Raw genomic sequence first — 23778 nt, 5'->3', positions numbered from 1 at the left:
ATTTCAGATAAAATTACTCGTGACAACAGATGCAAGGGCTTCATGTTTATCACAAAATACGTTAATTTAAATATTCTTCCGCAACATAAAATACAGAATGCTGAATGACCTATTCGTATGATTTCTTAAAATCAGATAGTTTGGGGTTGCTGTTTACGGAAGTGAGGATTCTGTTCAGAGTTGGCGGTTCATCTCTAAAATAGAATTCATGAACAGTGCGCCGTATTCCACTTCTGACGAAATCATCATATTTAATGAGTCTGGAATTACTGCGAATTAACTTTTTCCTTTCCCGCTTCTTGCTGGTACTCTGGAGTGGCCCTTCGCTGGCTTCCTTCCTTATTTTGATGACGGAAGACCTCGAAATTCCTAAAACCTTTGCGGCTTTATCTACTACCCAGTTTACACTTCGTCCTGGATGCTTTGTTTTCAAATATGAAAATGAATTAAGCACCATTTGCCGTTCCTTTCTCCTGACAACTTCACTACTCCTTTTCACATGTTCAGCTATAATTTAAATGTATTACTCGCTGATTGATTATATAAAATACTAAACAGACAAAAACAATACACGATACAAACAACCAAAAGCAATGCAATACACGAAAAATGAAACACAATATACTGTATTTATAACAAAACACTATGCGCCCGAAGAAGACGATCACTTGACTCTGCCAAATATCTCCCTTACATAAGCAATCACTGTAATGAGTGACACACACAAAAAGGGAAACATGACGCGCTGACTTCACCAATGATGATTCGCAGTGGTTAAGCTGAGTTATTACACGTGTTGACTACTGTACACACTTCCTCACTACACGTTGAAATGTGGCGCGCAATGCGACAAGCACGGCCGGCTGTACCGTGTACTGAACCGCATATACGATATTTAAAAGAATAAACTCAAAGATATCAAAATGATTTTACGTCTTCTTCAGTATTGTATGGCACAACCAATGCTTGTTTCATAAGAAAAATTATATATTTTAATAGGAATTCATTATAATTTTTATATACATGTAGAACTAAAGTGGGTAACACCAATAGAAGTAAAAGCCCATAAAGGCCTGTAGTCTTTTCTTAACGCTGGATGCTCTATAGTACGTAAAGTGTACGGGGCAGATGTCACACAACAATGCTTAAGTGATTCATAGTTTGTGTTTCAAAAGTTGCCAATACGAATCTCGAAGATTGCCGATGTCGACCGATTCAGCACTAGGGTGTACATGCATCCAGATAAAGTGTGCCGATAATACCGGTACTGGAAAAGCGATCGGTGGTGAACTTGCATAAGGGACCATCTTAGCATCGCATTCGGGTGGTATTGTTTAGAGAATCTCGGAAAATCATAAAGCAGAGTGGGGCCACAATGTCCATATTATGTCCAGGGTTAGATGTTTATATTTTTACATTTTTTCAATCATACTGCCGAACAGGTTTTCGGCACTTTGCTCAGGGCACTGTAAAGTAACTGGGCTTTCAGGCAGGAATCGAAACTGCTCCTTCTTAACACAAATTCAGTATTTTTTATATTATCGTACATGATTATGTTAGCGAGACCAGAACAGATGTTGCACCTTACATTAAAAAAGAAAGCCAAGGGCAGTCTTGGGATTGCCTACGGTATTACTGTTTAGGTCCTAATGTAAGACTGGGAATTTTACGTTTTCATGTTAAAATACCAAAAACCGCAGTCGTTTTATTTGCGCACATTACATTTAAATGGTTGGTATAATTTCCAACTCGTAGTGACATGTGCAGCGAGCACGCATTCCAGATGACCTCAAGGTCACGAATAACCGTAATTTCCGAAGTTTTGATGATATTTCTTTTATCTTTCCAATTTGATTGGATTTGTAATGAGCAGAATTGAATATAATGCATTCAAGAATTTTTAAGAATCGATACTTACATTCAAAACCATGTTTTCGAGTTCAACATAACCTTTAAAAGTCGATGTAGGCCTAATTTACGCAGTACAAGAATTCCGGCAACTGACTACAAACAGTATACCGGAGACTAAATTACAATGAAAGATCAAGAAACGAAGGGATTTCGCTATCATGTTGGGTGCTTTTATATCTAATGTGCTTTATTTTATTAGATGAGAGAATTAAAAACTACTTGTGGTCGATTGTCGTTTGGCTTGGCGTTATTAGATTTTTCAGAGTTTGGCTAGCCTAATCAAAATTGCTGAACTGGAAGAAGTTTTCACGGGAAACTGACGAAGATTCCCCTGTAAAACTGAATATAAAGTATCGAGATTTTGAACTCACGTACTGGTAATTAATCCGGTTTTGCGGTCTAACATGCCTGCCTCTCATCCAGAGGGCCCGGATTCGATTGCGACCGGGTCAGGCAATTTTACCTGGATATAAGTCTGGTTCCAGGTCCACTCAGGCTATGTGATTACCTTTAATTGTGGAGTTATCTAATGGTGAGATGGCGACCCCTATCTAGAGAGCCAGGAATATCGGCCGAGAGGATTTGTCGCACTGACCATGCGTCACCTCGTAATCTGCAGGCCATCGGGCTGAGCAGCGGTTGCTTAGCAGGCAAAGGCCCATTGGGGCTGTAGTTAGGTTTGGTTTAGGAGTTTTTGTAAATTTATAATTATACATATTTCATTTTTGTGATGTTTAGCCAAATTGTTGATGGTTTTCATTCATTCCCGGATTTTTTGTTTTCCCATGTTGTACGTTTTATTTTCATGGTCCCTCGAAAAACGGAGAATCGAGGTTTCACTGTATTTTAATATTATAGTACACAATTATGTTATTGAGACCAGAACAGATGTTCCACCTTACATACAAAAAGCCATGGGAGGTCTTGGGATTGCCTATTACTGTTTCTGACCTAATATAAGACTGGCAATTTTACGTTTTTGTGTTAAAATGTCAAAAATCGCAGTTGGAGAAGAACGAAGTATGTTACAAATCATTAGAAGGAGAAAAATGAACTGGATCGGACATTGTTTGAGGAGGGACTGTTTACTGAAAGAAGGAATAGAAGGAATGGTGAAAGGCAAACGAGGAAGAGGAAGGTAAAAATATCAAATGTTGGACAATATCCAAGGAAATAAATATTCGGACATGAAAAACTTTGCGCAGGACAGGCAACAGTGGAAGAGGTTCATCCCATGACAAGACCTGCCATAAGGCAGAATACCTAGATGATGATGATTGTATATGTTTAGTCCTCAGCCCGAAGGCTGGTTGGATCCTCAACAGCTCTGCCATCAGCTGTCATAGATGGCCTAGGCATCACTGAAGAGGCATACTAGGGAAATGAGGAGTGAGGTAGTTTCCCGTTGCTTTCCTCACCGGGCCAGAAGTTGCTATTACATATCAGTCTGCCAAGCCCACTGAAATGCATGCACCAACCGACCCTATGAGCAATATTTTCACACCATTCATAGCAGGGACTGGCTGCAGAAGGAATGGCATTACTAGCATCACTCATACCTCAGTCACTTTCATTTTGTCAAAGCCAAGGATAAAGCTGAGACAGATCAATGAAAGTAACAAGATTGCTCTAGCCCATACCAGAAGACATAGTGCACTGTAAACACTAGGTCCCGCCAGCAAAGGCATTGATGATGATTATGCCTATCTTTTCTTTTAGAGTTAGAAACTTCCTCGGAGCCATGTTTACACCAACTTACTAACGTAAAACTCAACACATCAAAGGCCCAGGAGTCAATGAAAAATAACCTAACAGTGAAGGTACGAATTCCAGCGCTGTCGAGCATGTCAGATCACACAACTTCCAGAAGTGATAGCGTAGCTTAGTGTTGCATTCCAAGAATGTGTACAGCCTGGACCAAATGTTACAGTGTCTGCGATTTTTTGAGGTACCGCCTGTGCAAAAAGTAAGCAAATATATCCTGTACAGGACACAAATACAGTATTTTTAAAAAAGGAAAGTGTCCATCAGGAGAGGTTTAATTGGAGTTTCTCGTGGCTATGGTGTGTCCACGTCCATAATAAAGGGTGTCCGTAATAAGAGGGATAAATTACTCATACACAACATGGTATTTAATTACTGACCTAGAAAATCGTCCGCCAATGAGAGGTGTCCGTTAAGGCAGGTTTTACTGTAATTAGTTTTGGACATTTCTATTCAAATTACTACAAAACAAAATCCATCCAAAGCTTACACAATCCTGAAACACATGTCCTTGAGACATTTTTAAAAAATCAAAAGGATACGTATAGAGTTCCATGTAGCGAGGTCTTGACATGCCCTGTCGATTGTACACCTGCTCAATGCCTTCACGCAGATCACCCCAAATCTGATCAAGGTCGATCTGCTTCAACCCTGGAGGGTTGCTCTGGCTTTTATGACTCGACATGGCAAATGAAGACTGCACAACCACAATTCAAAATCTGAAATGATAAAAATTAGCAATCAATCAGCAAATGAACACATACAGAAAATTTCACAGGCAAGGCCATGAAGCACTTGATGCAACATTAAAAATATTAATATGGCATTCAATTATTTACATGAAAGAATAGTCATGATGGCTATACATTGTTGCACTAATTAACACAGAACCAGACATAAAACTTTCAACACACGAAGAGCATCCGAATGTCACAGACTGATATTGTGTGTCACAGATGTAAGGTGTGCTCCTATGGATGCCAATGATAATGACAATATATCTTTATGATAAAAATGCATCCAGTCGTGTACTTATTGCATTGTGTAACGTACATTCCTGCCTTTTTTTTTTTTTACAGGAGAATTTTTTTGCTTTGTTATTTTCATGTATCATTGTCAGCAGGTGGAAGAGGTCCATGATTCTTCAAAGGATAAGTATATGCAAAAGAAGGGGAAGGGCCATGAAGGGAGTGAAAAAGAGACTCCCTACGCTTCAGAAAGCTATCACCATTGGGGTCAAAAGAGAAGAAGGCAGGTCAAATAAGAAGGATGAAAATGACAACTGAAGTGAGTGGAAACCATGCTAGACTCTGCATGCTCTGAGATAGGTGGAGGTCATTCTTGGAGAAGAAACTGGACAGTTTCAAAAACTTCAACCTGACCTTTTTCAATATACAATTTCTGACAGCCTTGATTTGTAATCACTCTTGAAGGCTGAGGTTTATTTTTCTATTTCAAAAATCTGATAAATATGCAAAACTTTGAAGCATTACAGAAACAATGGTGTTAAAAAGAAAACCTGGACCTTCAGAACTAAGTTCAAACAGCCTTATATGTACAGTATTTTATCACGAGATAGGCATTTTACCACTGTATGCAAATACAATGGGTGGTATGCATAATAAAGATGTGATTACTTTTGCTGCAAAAAATACAGAAATTGTAGCAAACGAAATCAATATGTAAAAGATAATAAAAAGGGACAATTTAATTTGAGGCTGCATGGTATGTTTTATTTACAAAAGTTTAAACACATATGCTGCCTCCTTGTGCCAAACTGTCGAAATAAAAACTGCAATATGAAGTGTGGAACCCACACGATCATTGCAGCCCGGTGTGACGCAGGGAAACGGGCTAGTTTTCTTTTAATAAAATAAAAACTCAACCAGCACGATCGTGTGGCTCAGGGTGGAAAGGATAAGACTAATACGTGAGTTTTCTGTTTCCTGTAGCTTCAGTGTTAGTTCCATAGTGGCACCACTCATTGAATATGAATATCTACAGCCTGTATCCAGTCATCTGACTGGGTCAGGAATGGGATGAATGAAGCCCACATCTAGTGGCGAGGAGGGGAATTGTGCCGCCTGCCGAGGCCTGTCGCACTCCTCAGTGGCAACGATTAATTACGACAGATGAAATGAAATTATATTGGAGTGTGTTACTGGAATGAAAGATAACAGTGAAAACAGGAGTACCCTGAGAAAAACCTCTCTGCTATGTCCAGCAAAAATCTCACATGGAGTGACCAGGATTTGAACCACAGAACCCAGCAGTGAGAGGCCAGCGTCCCACTCATTACATCACAGTAATTAAATATGGGAAATATGAGAATCTGGATAATTTCAATTTTCACACTGTGTGATACACTTCTGCTTACATTTGAAAATAACAAAGATCTTCCTGAATAACACAATTTTGTGGCTTGTTTTTTGTTACATCCTGATACAGTGTATTACACTAGGCTCAACGAAAACATCTACTTCTCACTCTAGAATAAAGCACATGATGAATACATAGCCAAAGTGCAGTGATGCGACGTAAGGCAGGCAACTACAGAACTAGAAGGCAGCAAGACGTGAATTGTTAGATATAAATGTGTAGGCCTTGCGTATATTTCTTCACAAAACAAAAAATATGACATTCAGAAGGTGTCACGTTGGCATTGCAAGGAAGGTGCCGCATGCTTCAAGTACTATATCTCAAGTTGCAACTTTTAAAGCTTCAGGGGAAACAATTCTATCGTTATTTTCAGCACTAGGACAGCCCCCTCATACACCCCAACCTTGAGTTCCTTGCCACTGAGCCTCTCCAAAACCTCAGTCTGGTCACAGTTGACAGATATCAGTTTATTGATATATTTCACCTGTGCAACCACGACCCAAACTTCAACTTATTTCAACACCATCTCTACTCTAATTGAATTGTCCATTTAAATTGTTAGACCCACATTCTCACCTTATCCTTGACAGTGACCTCCACTACCATGATAGCAAATCGAAACCTGTGTACACATCAAAAACCCACCTACCATCAGCATTTCCTCCACTGGAACGGTTTTCAACAATATTGCGCCAAATGATTGCTACCATTTAGCCTTGCCACCCAGGGTAAACAGATTTGCTTATGACTTATATGTCAATCTGGGGAACACCTTCACTAGCAAGAGTAATCCAGCCAACTAGTCAATAAACTGGATCTTCTTGGTCATATATTATGGCCTCAGACTCCCTGAGCAACCAAACCCAGAACTCTGATCAACTACATATCATCCTGGTCTCCACAAAATCAAATTTCAAAACAAGCATTTATTTTCTTTTATTGCTATTTGTTTTACATTGCACAAACACAGGGACGTCTTATGGTGGCAATGGGAAAGGACAAGGTTAGGACTGTTAACCCACTGACATACTAATTTTAATGTAATGAACATGCGCCTGTATATTTTTTCACGCAAAAGATATAGTCTTACGCTACTAAGATTTATACATGTAATCCGCAATATTCTGAATTTTAATCATACCCTTGTTTGATGTGATGAAGTGCAACACCCAGAAGAACAATTTGTGCAAGTTTTAATGGTGTGAAACATCCTAAAACACTCCAGGAAATGCAAAGCCACCAAATACTTTTCACAGTCGCATCTAATTACACTTTTCTTGCTTGTCTTACTTTTCACATAGTCACAGCATGGTTTAGGGTCATAAACCTTGCGAAATGTTCACAATGAACTCATACAAGGTGAGTTGGGATTTTTTTCTGTGAATAAGTGATCGGCAAAACTGTTGCTTTCAGTAGCTACCTCATCCCATAAAGAGTTGTGAATCACATGTTGAGAAATGTACAGAGGGGAGAGATCTGGAGGGAGGGCCCTGTTTGTGATGGGTTTTATTCCAGAATTTCATATAAAATCATATTTCGGATGGTTTATCACCTGTTTTATTCCATTCCCAGCCATCTTCCTTTGTCTTTTTGTAGGCAGGATGGACTTCATTATCATCGTCACTTTCAAACGCATCATCAGTTTCACATGAAGTTTTTTTTTTGTTATGCTGCTATAATTTTCACTGCTAGTAAATAAAATTGTATAATTTTCCAAAACTACATCACTGCCCAATTCACTCTGACTATCCCATAATATACATTTGATTTTATTCCTTGTAATACAATGTTTACTAAGACCGGACATTTCTGCTGATTATCAAGCGGGTAATCACCCTACTTGGAGAGTGATTGCCTGCTGCATGATGCAATCTATGATGTTCATTCCAACTTCAATAAAGAGAGAAGATTCTCAGCTTTCAGATGGTATACGGCGTGTCATGCCATCTATGGACAGAAGGCTTGAACTAGTTGCAGAAGGCTTACCTCTCAGTAGACCGCCTGCCAGGCATCTGTGTATGAATGGTCACTGCACTCCAATGAGATAAGAAAGCGACCAAGGCCTTATTTAAGGTTCAGCATGATGGGAAAATGGGATCTTCAGGGCTGCTGGCAAGTGGGGTTTGAATCCACTACCTTCCGAATGCAAGCTCACAGCTATATGACCCAAAACCGCGTAGCCAACTCAATCATTCAATCTCCTCTCACCCTCACCCCAAACCCAGGACCTCACATAAAAGCCCCGCAGACCCCAAGCTCCTCAAAACTCAAAAATATTCTCTCTCACTATGGACCACATCACTCCACACTAACTTCTGGATTTTTTCCTTTGTGATCATAACACCTGCATGATCTGCTGTCTACATATATCTAGTACCACTTTCATTTTCACTGAGCGAGTTCGCCATGCGATTAGAGGCGCGCACCCGTGAGCTTGCATTCACGAGAGAGTAGGTTCGAACCCCACCATCGGCAGCCCTGAAGATGGTTTTCCGTCTTTACACCAGACAAATGCTGGGGCTGTACCTTATTTAAGGCCACAGCCACTTCCTTCCAATTCCTAGCCCTTTCCTACCCCCATCGTCGCCATGAGACCTATCTGTGAAGATGCGACAATGCCAATTGTTAAAAAAACTTTCACTTTCACCAGCAACACCAAGCGCGCATAGGCAGCATAGTTTGGCACCCATTACTGTAACCTTGCATTTTGGTGAAAGTGGATTTGAACCCCACCATCAGCAGCTCTGAAGATGGTTTTCCACGATTTCACATCAAATATTGGACTGTATCTTAATCAAGGCCACGGTAGTTTCCTTCCCAGTCTTACCCTTTCCTTTCATTGAAAATCTACATGTTAATGCAACATAAAACCACTAGCAAAAACAATTAAAATTTTACCAGTGACAACAAATCTTATCCCATACAAGGTCATCAAAACTGCACTTCATCTAATACCATACATCAGCTTCAATGCAGACTCTGCTCACCTTCCCATGGTGGTTCACCACACCACATTCAATTAATGTTACACTGTCAAGGTACTTCATTCCCATCCCCTTCTTGTTAAACCTTCTGAAGTTGGACTGGTGCTCAAATCCAGGGATGCAGACTCCCTTAATACAAGATAATTGCTCCTTTTTTAAGAATTCTCTAGTCTCTTCAATCCCTTACACACTCCTTACCATCTAGCAACATTTCATTGCCCAAAAGAATTAACGTAACACGTTTTTAAACGTATACCATACTGTACAGAAAAATAATTTATACCTAGCAATGCTACCAGATACACCTGTCTTCTTCACAGATAAATTACACAACAAAACATAATCTGATTCTCATTCACACTAACAAAAACTTCTTAAGTTAAATGTGCAAACAGTGTCAAGAAAACAGCTGCTCATCCAGTTTAGTTTTCTTCTGAGCTTGAGATCTCTGATATCATGTATGCCCTCGGCAAGCACTTATCACAGCCTGACACCTACATAGCATATTCCATACAAGTCTACGAGAGGTCTCTATGATATCTGTTCCCATTTTTCAATGAGAGCCTGAGAGCGTTCCTGGAGGGTCAGTTGTGCAACAGAACGACCACGAACAAGATTGTCCAGCACGTCCCACATGTGTTCAATGGGATTTAAGTCAGGACTCACCACTGACCATTCCATCGCTTGAATGTGAAGCCTTCTCAAGACGTTCCTGGAATTGCCCTAGGTAAAATTATTGCCCTGCTTACCAACTTTAGTATCATTATTAGGAAGTAGAATTTATGCAAATGTTACTTGGAATTCCTTTTACAGGAGAGATGTGTTCATTGTGATGTACTGGAACCCACAATCCTGCCCCCAGAAGTACATTTACTTTTATAACCTAATTAAGAGCAGCAGTCACCGTTATACATTGCTGAAGTAGCTACGAGGGCAGATCAGAAAATATATTGCACTTCTCAGTTATGGCCATTTATTACACCACCTATACAACAGCAACACGACTATAACGACATACACTGTAACGTCACATTTCCACATAGTTTCCAAGAGACTCCAAACATTTCTACGTAAACACAACCAACTTGTCGATGCCGGATGCATAGAAATTTCCTCCAGCGTTCTGCAATCACTCGGAGACAACGGCCTTCACCACCTCATCGGTCTGGAAACGTCGACCACCGAACTCCGTTTTGAGCTTACCGAACAGATGAAAGTCAAATGGCGCTAGGTTGGGACTGTGGGGTGGATGTTGCCAGACCTCCCACTTGAAACGCTGCAGCAGTTCTCTCATTTGGCGGGCCTTGTGAGGTGTTGAGTTATCGTGCAACAAAATCACACCGGCGCTCAATTTCCCTCGGCACTTCTCTTTAATCGCTTTACACAACAGGTGCAACGTTTGGCAATATGACAACACGTTGTTCGTCGTTCCTTTCGGCATGAATTCCATGTGCAGCAAACCCTCCATGTCAAAGAACACTGTCGCCATAACCTTACCGGCTGAAGGTTGAACCTTGGCCTTCTTTCGTTGTGGTGATGAGGAGTGCACCCATTCCATTGATGTTTGCTTCGTTTCGGGGGCGAAGTGGTGGACCCACGTTTTGTCGCCTGTGACGATTCGCCGCAGAAACCCAATGCCATCTGCGGCATAGCATTGCAAAAATGCCAGGGAGGATTGGAAACGTCGCTTGTGCTCATCGGTGAGAAGACGTAGGACCCATCTTTGACACAGCTTACGATATCCAAGGTCCTCGTGAACAATGGCGAACACACTGCCATACGACATGTTCAGCTGCGTTTTTCTCTATTATATGTTCAGCTGCGTCGCAATTTCTCAGTTTAATGTGCCGGTTCTGTCTAATGATCGCATTCACAGTGTTGACCTTTGCACGGGTCATAGACGTTGCGGGCCTGCCTTCGCGATGGTTGTCCGTGATATCCGTGCGTCCGGCTTCGAAGTGCTGACACCACTTTACGATACCTTGCCGGAAAATGGCCCGCTCCCCATACACAGCACTAATTTCACGATGAATGTCTGTACAATTCTTTCTTTTGGCCCATAGGAATCGGATTGTCGCAAGCACCTCATATTTGGAGTGAACGTCCAGTTGACGTGTCATTGCATTTGGCCGCTATTCCCACAATACTAGACGAGACACCACAGCAACCTGCCTAACAGACGTGTGGGCAGTGTCTGTCCCTTTCTCCGCTATGCCCACGTTTGCGACACACAGCGCGCTGCTGCAGCGCGTTAGTGCAACTAACCTTTTGATCCACCTACGTACCTGCATTTCTATTGGCCAACATAAAGTCGGATGTGATGTCATTCCCGTGAATAACCATAATTAGATTGTATTACCAACCTGGGCAGAATAAAAGCACAAACAAATAGAACTGATATAGGCGGGGGCATGTCGAATCGAACATACAATGAATGCTATGCTGTCGCCCTAGGTCAAATAGTATGCCTGTTATTGCCCTGGGTCAATGTGTATTTTGAAAACTGCTTTCCAGCCACACGTCAATCTCAATTATGAAACAGTATTACCGTTCTAATTTAACTTTTCACTGCTATCCCACATAGAATGTGCTGCTACCACCCCTAACCAGTGCAGACCAATAGTGTTTGCACAGGGGAAACTAGAGGCCTAAGGCCATTTTGCAACTCTAACTTGGGGGCTTATGTCCCCAGACCCCCTATCCAGAACAATGGTCTTGTCCACCCCTACCCTAACCAATCCAGACCAATGGTCTTGTCCAGACCCTACCCCAACCAATCCAGACCAATGGTCTTGTCCAGGCTCTACCCTAACTAGTCCAGACCAATGGTGCATACACAGGGAACTAGAGGCTTAAGGCTGCTTCACAGCTCTAGACCCCTTTGCTCGTCCACATATCACTGGTCTTGTCAACTCCTACCTTAACCAATACAGACCAATGGTATATACAAAGGAAACGGCCTTGTATTACTTCAACTTCCATTCATTCCTCTCCTCTAAGGGCTTACGCCTCCTCATCTTAGTTCTTAACTAGAGAGGTCAACCGCCCCGACCATGTCCTCCGCGAGAAGGTCGCAAGAAGTAAATAAAAGACAGTCACTCGGCGTGGAGTCGTATTGATAAGAAATGGCTTCAGATATTACGAAATTGACTTGATTACAAGCAAACTGAAGGCAAGTTGCTTGATGTTGCTGCATTAAGGAAGGCACTCGAACAGGCCATTTGAGCTGTCAGTTCCTTTTGCATAACCTCTTCCCAACAGTCTGATCATATACCGTGACTTCTGTAGCCCTTCTGAGGTCTTGTTGCAGTTCTCTGGCACTTGTGGTATGATGACACAACACAGAAATTACTAGATATCTATTGTCATTTTGGGTCGTGATGTGTCAACAACTTTGTCCAACCCACCTGGTGAAAAGACCTGTCTCGCACGGATTCCATAACTGATAAATGACAGGCAGAGAAACATTAAGTCCTTGGCAACCCGACTAAAAGTTTAACCTTCCTGGATTGGTTCTCTTTCATAAAAGTAGTCATCAGTTATTCGGTAAGTAAGTTTATCACTATTCCTTTCTACGCACTTTATTATTACTTTTCCAAGAATCTTTCTTTGATGTAGTAAGTTAATTTAGATTTTTCCACAATAGGGTTTTTGAGTATTAAATTAACAGGTAAATCACTGTCAAGTTTCTTTTCTTGTCTGACATCTTCCCTTGATGATTTTCTTGAAGAACAGACAAGCACGTGTGTCAGTCAGAGTAACAATAAAAGAACAGAAACAAAGGGTGAGGGACACAACTGCCATGAAGAGTTGTAATAAGTTCTGGGCAATGCAAGTAAATGCTTAAAAGTTTGCAAACTAGCAGCTACTACCCCTACAAAGTACTAGTTTATCCAGCTGTTACTTAAACGTGTACAGTTGTTCCTACCCAGAATTAGAATTTATTTAATCAACAACTTTCGAAGAACTGTTCAAACCAGGTAGTAGTTATTTTTATTCACTTCACCCATTAGCACAAACCCAGCATGACGACGTGATGAATGGTCTACAAACAGAAGATACTGCCAACATTCCAGACAAAGAAGATACAAAAGAACAGATCCAGCAGAAAATCCAATTACTGGGTTAGATGGAACCAAATTCTTTGGGAAATTAGATGAGGGTAGGAAAAGAGAGGGTAACAGCTAACATACAAAGACAGAGAAAAATCAGAACCAAAAGCTCAGGATGGGAGGCATCCACTGATAATCAAAAGAAGGTATAGTACTGGTGATTCAGGATCCTCAAAGAGAGGCAAAAAATTTGATCCAGCATGTATTTCAAGACTGTGTAAAGAATTATGGGAAGGAATGTCATACACCCAAGGAAGAATCTACACTGAGAGTCTAGTGGAAATGTCTTCCCTACATCACTCACCCTTCCTAGCTCATGCTTCTTCTTAGTGTATTTGGTATCATCTATTTCTGTATCACACATCAGTAGGATGTATTAACTCCACAATATATCACAGATCGTAACACTTTTACAACAATGATGCTTGGATTTTTGGATTTTGTGACTGTGAATGAATGTAATATAATTATAACACAGTCTTGACAGATGTCGTGGACAATCATTTTTTTTATACACACACCCCAAGGACGTTCATTATTCTTCCAATGCATGTATTATTTTTCTACCTTTACCATAACTAGAGACGGTTGTAATTAAAATTAACTCGGTATTTACTTTCAAGTGAGCCATGTACAAGGTAGAATGCACCTCCAGCGAGAAAGCAGCAGAGTGCTGCAGATTTCAGTTCAACTCTTTTTCGCTGCTAGGAGCTTAGTGCTTACACAATCAGTTGACAAGATATCTCTTAGTGAACTTGACTGATCTGGACAAACCTGGCTCATAGTGACACTTCACTGTTCTAAACATCACGGGTGTGTAACAAAGAGCCACGCCAGCGACTGAGGATGGTGTGGATATTCTAAGTTCCCATGGAGGGAATTAGGGCATTAATTTCATTGTGGAGTTTTATCTCCCGTATGCAGTTGTCAGACTGTGCCTCTTAAATAGGCTTCTGATAAGTTCACCTGCATACACCCCAGCGTCAGTGGGTAGGGTCTGACACATCCCACTCAGAAGAATCTAGTGTCAGACCTAAGACGAAACGCTGGTTAATAGAGCAAACGCCTGAAAAGCCATACATCTAATTTTTTATCTGATTCTTGAGGATGGTGTGGCGTGCAATGTTCATGATCAATTCATTTGTCACAGTTGGCAATCACATCTATCTGTATTGAATTCTACGAGTGAAGATATATTTTATTAATTAATGAACACATCACTCTGCTACAAGTTATATAAGTAAAATTTACCTTTGAAAATAATGTAATTTGTGCTGAGGTGCATTTTATAGTTTTATCATCGAAGGTAATGAGTTCCAGAGGGAATAATAAACAACCATCAATGAAGCGAATGGTACTTCAAAAACTGGTAAATGCTTTAGTTAAAATAAAGACAGTGTCCACTATTACTTTCTGGGCTGAACAGAACTTCACCAGGCAAACATAACATTCCTTTATGTCTCATTTCAAAAGCATTTTCAAAAAGCATGAAAGGAATGCATATCTCATCCAGCCAGACATCAACAATAGCTCAGCACACTCTGTGTTCAGGTAGTTTTGTCATGTTCCAAGATTTTTGACCTCTTCCCTGAGGATCATGCAGAAACCATTACTATAAAAAATGAAGAAATTCTAATATTTCAACAGGACCACTGCCAGCCAATAAAGATATGGATAGGTATTTTATTCTTTCCAGTCCTTTAACGCTAAGGTTTCTTTCAAAATTTGTACTCTCTTGCATTAGGGTCATAGTCTTTAAGTCCCTGTGTTCTAAGTTGGGCTCATCCAGTTAGCCTACGCAGTATGCACTAGCCAGCGTATTGGTAGGTGTGCTAGGTACCAACTGATGAGCCCACCCTGGCACACGAGGGCGAAACGCTGGCAACCAAGAATGAGTTAGCTGGAAAATTTATGTCCAATAACGGACCATTTATATTGGTATTATAAATTTACTCATTCAGGACAAATATTTCAGATTCCCTATGGGAATCAACATCTATATCATCTGATGGCCAAGCAGGCATCAATTTTTAGTTATGAGACAAAGTCTCTTAGTGCATTGGCACTGCCGGTGGCTTCAGTTAGCCTACGCAGTGGCCTCCACGGTATGCACTAGCCAGCGTATTGGTAGGTGTGCTAGGTACCAACTGATGAGCCCACCCTGGCACACGAGGGCGAAACGCTGGCAACCAAGAATGAGTTAGCTGGAAAATTTATAATGTCCAATAACGGACCATTTATATTGGTATTACCAGCAAATTTATAATGTCCAATAACGGACCAACTATATTGTTTTACAATGGCATCTGACGCTATATATAACAAAACCATAAAATTAGGTAATATTTCTATTCATATATCCTTTTTTTATTCTTTCTATATTTTGACTTCACTTTCTTCCTCCTTTGTACATATTCCCCCCCACCCTCCCCACTATCTTTTAATTCTTATTTAACCCTGCATGTTTCTAATTAGTCTGATGAACTTATTACTTTCTACATATAGGCCTATTAACGGTTATTCATATGCAACTCACTGCCAGGGAAACTTTCAATTCCTAAGCAATATGGTTTCTTCATATAGGCCTATATATAATGACAAATAGTGGGCAATCTAGGATAGATTTTAGGTATGTGCATGCCAACAAGGAGAGCTGTATACTCGCACACCTCGATGCTCATCTGTTGCTAGCAGTGTATTTGCTTACACATTTATTAGCCATGATATCAACTGTTGACGACATATATCTTAGTGACACTCAACTAGTCTGGACAGAGCTGTCTTCAGAGACATCGGTCTAAATAATCAGGGCTGCACAATAAAGATCCACTCCAGCCGCTGTGGATGGCGTGACATATGCTCTTCATTTTTTTTTTAAGAGCATGGCCAATTCATTTGTCTAAGTTGGCAATCACGCATCTGTACTGAATTCTGATAGTGAAGCCACATAGGTACAAATAAAATTACAGATCTATCAATACACTTTAAATTTTTGCCTTATAAGTTACTTCATTTTTACCTCAGTCAAAAATGGGTTCAGTTCACTTTTTGTCTAGTTTCGTTCTTCGTTTTCAAAAACATCACGGAAAAAAGGCTTGGCAGAATTTCTTGAAACTTGGTATTTCAGTTCAGGGATATCTGGAGAGTCCAACTGGGTATACAAGGTTATTCAGTTAAGATGTCCATCTTGTACAACGCATGAACAATTGAAGATATGGATATTCTGATTTTACTTTCAGTAATATTACCAAGGGGCTCATAACTGAACTTACAGTAGACAGAAGCCGGCCCCGCGGTGTAGGGGTAGCATGCCTGCCTCTTACCCGGAGGCCCCGGGTTCTATTCCCGGCCAGGTCAGGGATTTTTACCTGGATCGGAGGGATGGTTCAAGGTCCACTCAGCCTACACAATTACAATTGAGGGGCTATCTTACGGTGAGATGGCGGCCCCAGTCTAGGAAGCCAAGAATAACGGCTGAGAAGATTTGTCGTGCTGACCACACGACACCTACTGTCGGATTTTTTATTATGGACACTCGAGTTTAGGCTTTAATTACAAACGAACCAATAGGCCTATTGAAATTCGAGTTATACCAATATTTTCCTTGTTTAATTCTACATTAGCGTATATAAGACGCATTGTTTTCGACGTTCATTAAATATTTTTTATTTTTGGTTCTAATAAATATTGCCCGGGTTTTTGGCTTCTTCTCTACGAAGCGCTCACTTAGGAATATATACAAGGAAAACGACTTGTCTGATTCTAATCAAATTTTTATATGTTATAACCACATGTATTTGCAGTGTTGTACTCAAGTCACAATTTTTTTCAACGACCCTGAAAAAAGTTCTTATCATTTTTCTAAAGCAACTCTTTCTCAGCCCAGGATAAACGTACAGCAGCAAACTTGGGCTTGTTTTGAAGCACGCAGTCATGGTTATCAGAAACTAAAACAACTGTAAGCGTACAGTGTGGTACCGAATTTATGAAGAGTGATATTCAAAGGAAGTTTTGTGTATGCCGGACCGTGCGATTAACAGCAGGCCGGGTGGTGAAATCGGGCGCAGTGTTGCCGCGTTCAGTAGTAATCACGCGCGCAACGAACACAGCTTTTCGTTTACTTTTCAATCGTTTACTTTCAAACTTTAATTTTATTTCCCCTTATACATTCCACTTGCCATCACCTTCTCTCATAAGGGCTTTGGACCTTCAACGGCAGGTTTAAAAATGGTTAACTTTCTAATTTAGAAATATCACACTGTACAATTTTTACAAGAGTTATTTGCATTATTATTTACATATATTTACGGTATTTAATTCTATCAATTTTCTTCGTCTGAAAAATCACTGTGTTCCGAAAAAACGGTGCTGCTGTCATTGATGTTGATTATGACTGACTCGAAATAAGGGACATTTGCAGACAGTCCATCTTTTTCTCAGTAGTGATCTTCAATTTTCTTCGCGTGTTTAATACACTGTTTCCAGAGTTCAGGGGTCACGGTACGTAAGGCTTCTCGGCATAAAGCGTAAATTGCTTCCATACCCATACCATTTTCTAATGTGTTAGCCATATTTGTTTTGGCTATTTTCTCTTTTACGTAGGCCAAATGAGCTCGAGTGGATTAAGCTCGCAATGGGCCACTGGTAACCAAACAAGCTGTACATCTGGTCGAAGTCGTTTAGGCAGTTGTTCCAGCTTCTTTACCGGCGTTTGAAACTAAGGCCTGGCAAGGATAATCAGCTCTGATTTAGTTAATTTGTTATAATCGCCAAGTCCAAGTGGTAGTGAAATATTCTTTGACGTTATCCAATGTATAATTTCACGTTTCAGTCATGACATGTTCGGGTTTTAAGATGAAGGATCGACCCTCGTATGACATGGAGCTTGATCTATAACGACAGCCGACCTTTGAGGCAATAAACTCAGGACTTTCATGATTCTTCATAATGAGTCGAGTTCATCTCATTCTGATAATCAGTACTACTTTTCTTGCCAATAAAACAAAGTTCTGCACCGTCAAGAAATCGTTCTTCAATTTCGATGTGTAAAATTATGACCTGGACTACGTATTTCCATCATTCTCCTTTGAAGCGGCTCCTACTCTCTTCACTGACGACAGCGATAATCCAAGACAATCTGCCACCTTCTGGTACACAGGGAACTTCTTGTTCCCTGCTTTCCCCCCCCCCCCCCCCCTCACATTGAAAGAAAAAATAGCACTCAAAATCATTGCAAACCGGGTGAGTTGGCCATGCGGTTACGAACACGCAGCTGTGAGCTCGCATCCGGGAGATAGTGGGTTCGAACCCTACTGAGGGTAGCCCTGAAGATGGTTTTCCGTGGTTTCCCATTTTCACACCAGGCAAATGCTGGGCTGTACCTTAATTAAGGCCACGGCTGCTTCCTTCCCATTCATCGGCTTTTCATCTCCCATCGTCGCCGTAAGACCAGCTATCTATGCCGGTGCGACGTAAAGCAAATAACGACAACAAAAAAAAATCATTGCAAGTTCACCCTTTGATAACGGCGGCCTTGGAGGCATCTTGAAGTGACGTGGTCAACATGCAGAATATAGGAAAACTGAAAATAACTTCCGGACAAACCAAGGTCACGGGCATTCCGTTTCACGACTGCCCGGGGCGAGTGTACTGTGTTCGTTGCGCGCGTGATTACTACTGAACGCGGCAACACTGCGCCCAATTTCAGCACCCGGCCTGCTGTTAATCGCACGGTCCGGCGTGCAGAAAACCTCCCTTTAATATTACTCTTCATAAATTCAGTACCACACTGTACGGTTACAGTTGTTGTAGTTTCTGATAACCATGACTGAGTGCTTCAAAATAAGCCCAAGTTTGCTGCTGTACGTTTATCCTGGGCTGAGAAAGAGTTGCTTTAGAAAAATGATAAGAACCTTTTTCAAGGTGGTTGAAAAAAGTTGTAACTTGAGTATTGCACTAAAAATACATGTGGTTATAACATATAAAAATTTGATTAGAATCAGACAAGTCGTTTTCCTTGTATATATTCCTAAGTGAGCGCTTCGTAGAGAAGAAGCCAAAACCCCGGGCAATATTTATTAGAACCACAAATAAAAAATATTTAATGAACGTCGAAAACAATGCGTCTTATATACGCTAATGTAGAATTAAACAAGGAAAATATTGGTATAACTTGAATTTCAATAGGCCTATTGGTTCGTTTGTAATTAAAGCCTAAACTCGAGTGTCCATAATAAAAAATCCGACAGTAATCTGCAGGCCTTCGGGCTGAGCAGCGGTCGCTTACCAAGCGACCATGACCCTTCAGGGCTGTTGCGCCATGAGGTTTGGTTTAGCAGACAGATTATTGTCCATGGTAAAGTTGGGGCTTCTGGCCCTCTCTTACACTTAACCACACCTTTCCAGGCAGTCAATACTTGCTGTGATAAGGGTAAAAACTTTTAAAAATAAAATAAAAACATTACTACCAGTACAGTCTTCTACAAATAATTAAGCCACAGACATACAGAATTCCTTTCCCTTTCGATATCTTGGCACTTATTTCACTGTGCCCATAAATACACTCTGATAAATTGTCTGATTTAACAACCTAAACATCCTTGTAGTTAACAAGTAAAGCGAAAACTTTGAGTAAAGAACGGAAGGCCTCGATAACACACACAATGCAGCCAACAGAAAAGAAAGGAATATGTTCACCCCTAACATATGCTAGACAAGCTTATTTGAGAACTGATTCTTAAAACATCTGGGTTGAGTACATCACTGTAAGGAAGTGAAACATCAACAATACAGTAAAAAAATAGTGATAAGTTGCTATTGAAGTAAAAGTAAAATGGGCAGAAAGAATCAGATAAGAAACAAGTTTGTGAACCAAGTAGGTGAGAGGGTGCTGCTTTCTTTTATTATTATTATTATTATTATTATTATTATTATTATTATTATTATTACAAGAAGAAATAAATGAAGGACAGATCTTGAGACATCCATGACTTGATCAGTTGACTTTGAAGGGAAATGTAGGGTGCAAAAGGTGTAGGAGGCAAAGAAATTAATATGAAAAATCTAGGAAGAGATGTAACAGCAACAGCTACAAATGGATGAATGGGTCAGGAAAGAATAAAGTAGGGTAGTATGTATAGTGATGATTATTAGAAACCATCCTGAAGCCAGTCTGTCGGTTCAATACTGTGATATTCTGGTTAATGATCAGGAAGTTTGTCATTCAAAAGTGGCATTCATAGGCAAAAACCAATAGAGCATTTTTTTCATATCAAAGTAGGTGGCAAGTTATTGGTAAATTGTAAAATAAAAAGGCAGAAAGAAAGCTTATGAAATTGCTGAAGAGAATGCCACCTTATGATCTTTTGACACAGTAAAAACTACAACTTATCTGGAAAATACCCTGTTGTATAGGCAAGGAAATTACTTTTTTTTTTCCTTGTTTGGTTATCTGCAAACAATAATAAAATGAAAAAGCTTCCCAGTTATTTGAAACACTAGTTATAAACCAAAGGATGTACGACCTAAAGTTAAAAAGACAATATAATTATTGTACACGCACTTTTTAGTGATAGATTTTTGTACTGGGTTGAGGAGTAAGGAGGGAGCACTGCCGGTTCCGGTAATACTGCCAACTGAATGGAAATGAAATCTGAATTGAATCGATAATATGATCGATCTATATGAAATTTCTAAACCTCTATTATCTTATGCCAACAACTGTGTCACACACACACAATATATAATACTATATAACATTTCTCGATGTGAAACTTGTTCCTAGCATGAATTCTATACTTTAGCTTTGCTGTGTAAACAACAACAGTACGAGTACGTGAAGTGTATGCCAGATGTCGCACAGCGATCATAAGCGATTCTTAGTTTATGTTTTGAAGGTCACCAATACGAATCTCGAAGATAACCAAAGTCGACCAATTCAGCATTAGGGTGTCAATCTATCACTAAAAAGTGCACATACAATAAACATAGAATGACATTTCATCCAGTATCAACCTTTCCTCCATAATATATTTAAGATATCTAAGGAACTTTTGAAGTAACATTTCCACATCCTTCTTTTTAGGTTAGTGACAATTAAAATGATATATATTTGAGCAAATGCACAATGTTAATTAACCAAGGATTCTGGTAATAAAAAATAAAAACAGCAGTATTACTCGTGCAACTTTTAGTGATATTTGGTGTTAAGGTGGTGAGGAGTAAGGAAAGAGCTCTCCCGGTTCCGGCAATACTGCCAACTGAATGGAAATGAAATCTGAATTGAATCGATAATATGATCTTTATGAATTTTCTAAACCTTTATTATCTTAAGCCAACAACTGTGCCACACACGCACACATTTTCTCAAGGTGAATCTTGTTCCTAGCATGAATTCTATAGTTTGGCTTTGCTGTGTAAACAACAACAGTACTAGTATGTAAAGTGTACGCCAGATGCCGCACAGCGATTCATAGTTTGCGTTTCAATATGAATCTCAAAGATAACCGAGGTTGACAGATTCAGCACTAGGGAGGCCATGTACCACTAAAAGTTGCGTGAGTAATACAACCGGCATTCTACAGAATACTGTTGATTCTCCACATATTAATTAAATATTAACACACTAATGTATAATAAAAACGATTCCGTATTAACCAGAAAAACCCTCCAACAGCAAGTTCCACTGGCATTCATCAGAAGATATCCATTGCAAAATTTAAATGTAAATATTCGCATGATGAAGTCTTACCCCTTTAGAGGGAGGGGGCTAATTGGCTCAGACGGCTGAGACACTGACACCAAATTTGCAGGTTCGATTCTGGCTCAGTCTGGTGCTATTTGAAGGCGTTCAAATATGTCACCCTCATGACGGTAGATTTATTGGCACATAAAAGAACTGGGGGACTAAATTCCGGCACCTCAGCGTCTCCACAAACCGTAAAAAAGTAGTTAGTGGGACGTAAAGCCAATAACATTATTATTAACCCCTTAAGCAGAGTGAATGGTGATAAATTAATACACACATGTACAAAGTTTTCACCTCACTTTACTCAGTAGATATATTCTAAACAGACTAAAGGTGGTAAATTAATATACATACCTAAACAAAATCATACCACTTACGCCACGCTTTGCTCAGCACACATTATACAGAAAGGCCAATTATGAATTCACAGTCAGATTACCTGTGCTACCCAACATTCATCACAACCTGGAAATGGAACACACTGAGTGAGTTTAACCCATTAACCATTGCAAGAAAATAAAATTTCCCTTGACAAGAAAGGTGTAATTATTACAAGTGATGTATTCATTTCGTAAATCTTTTAGTCACAACTGTGCTGAAATCACTGCATTTTACAGTAATACAGTACCAAGTAGCCTATATCCTAAATCATATCCCATAATAATAAAGAGTAATGAACAAAATAAACAAAATAGAGCAACAAATACTTCTACCACCCAGTCTCATAGAATTAAAATATCAGAAATATACGATATGCATAACAACCCAACAAACTCAATGTAAATTGCAGAGACATAATGGTTGTTCAATAGGTACGGAAATCTTAAACCAAGAGGGGACGAACGAATGCACAAAATAATTATATATTCAGGAAACCAACAATAAATAAAATAAAGAGTAAAAGCAGTCATCATTGAAGAGAAATACCGAAAAACAAATGAGAACCTACCCTTAGTTCCTGAAGGGCACTCACATTAAACAACTCCAAGAACAGTTGCAACAGGGCGCAGAAAAAGAGAAATTTTTCATCTGTTCACAAATTGTCATCAAGAAATTTAACAGAAAATCGAACTAAAAAACCAACGTATTCTTTTCATTGAGTGCATAAACTAAAAAACGACCTGCCGAACATTCTCACATATAAAATGAGGTTATATTTCTGTAATACACTTTTCATGTACGGATGGAGCTTTTGTTTCCTCGAGACCTGCGAATACAACCATCAAGAAAGGACACGCTCAACACATGCTGATGCACGATAAATTCCAACTCACCTCTAAAACAGTACCATAACAGAAGACTTAATTTTTACCCGAACAGTACAAAGTTACAAAAATTTACTATCTAACTTTATAAAAATACCAAAGAATCAGAAGCGTTCACTTCGGTAACTTCAGTGTGACAATGAGCCAGGCTGGCCAAATAACGGAAAAAAATTCCTAAATTTCTCGTATAATGACAGATTTGTTCCATAGCTTGGATGTGTCCGATGACAAAGGATGTGCATACATTCATCAATGATATTTATATTACCATCTACAAAACCTATACCAATTTTTTAACTACTAATAACATAGAAGAAGAACGTGGCTTAGAAAGAAACTGTTCATGTCACATGTCCTGCATTAACACAAAGGTTCATATTAAAGTTGGCAATATAATTCCAACTGTACCGTACATGACGAGATTGTGCGAGATAACATACTTCCGTACTTCGCGTTGATTAAGCATGCCGTAGATATACCTCAAACCAGGCTAAAACCTATTTGTAACCAGCAGTTACGAAACAAAACATAAGGAAGATACCCTTGGAAACCGCCTTATAGACATAATGTAAGTCGTAACATATGGCATAACATTGATTGATTGATTGATTGATTGA

The 23778-nt window shown here is 39.8% G+C and overlaps 1 protein-coding gene across 3 annotated transcripts in view; it reads right to left on the bottom strand.

The window, feature by feature from the left end:
• Cul1 (cullin 1) overlaps positions 1-23429 on the bottom strand; it is a 294055-nt gene extending 270626 nt beyond the window's left edge. The window contains exons 1-3 of one of the 3 annotated variants that reach the window (XM_067147140.2): positions 23171-23429; positions 22251-22361; positions 4218-4394 (exon numbers count right to left, since the gene is read on the bottom strand). In XM_067147140.2, coding sequence (XP_067003241.1) covers positions 4218-4360 — 143 coding nt within the window. In that variant the 5' untranslated portion in view covers positions 4361-4394; positions 22251-22361; positions 23171-23429. The remainder of the gene's footprint in view (positions 1-4217; positions 4395-22250; positions 22362-23170) is intronic. The other 2 variants (XM_067147138.2, XM_067147139.2) reach the window with 2 other exon arrangements.
• Between the last annotated feature and the right edge of the window lie 349 nt (positions 23430-23778).

The sequence above is a fragment of the Anabrus simplex genome, chromosome 5 (assembly GCF_040414725.1).
Source record: "Anabrus simplex isolate iqAnaSimp1 chromosome 5, ASM4041472v1, whole genome shotgun sequence".
In the NCBI taxonomy this organism is placed as follows: Eukaryota; Metazoa; Arthropoda; class Insecta; order Orthoptera; family Tettigoniidae; genus Anabrus; species Anabrus simplex.
This window is presented reverse-complemented; position numbering and strand designations above follow the sequence as displayed.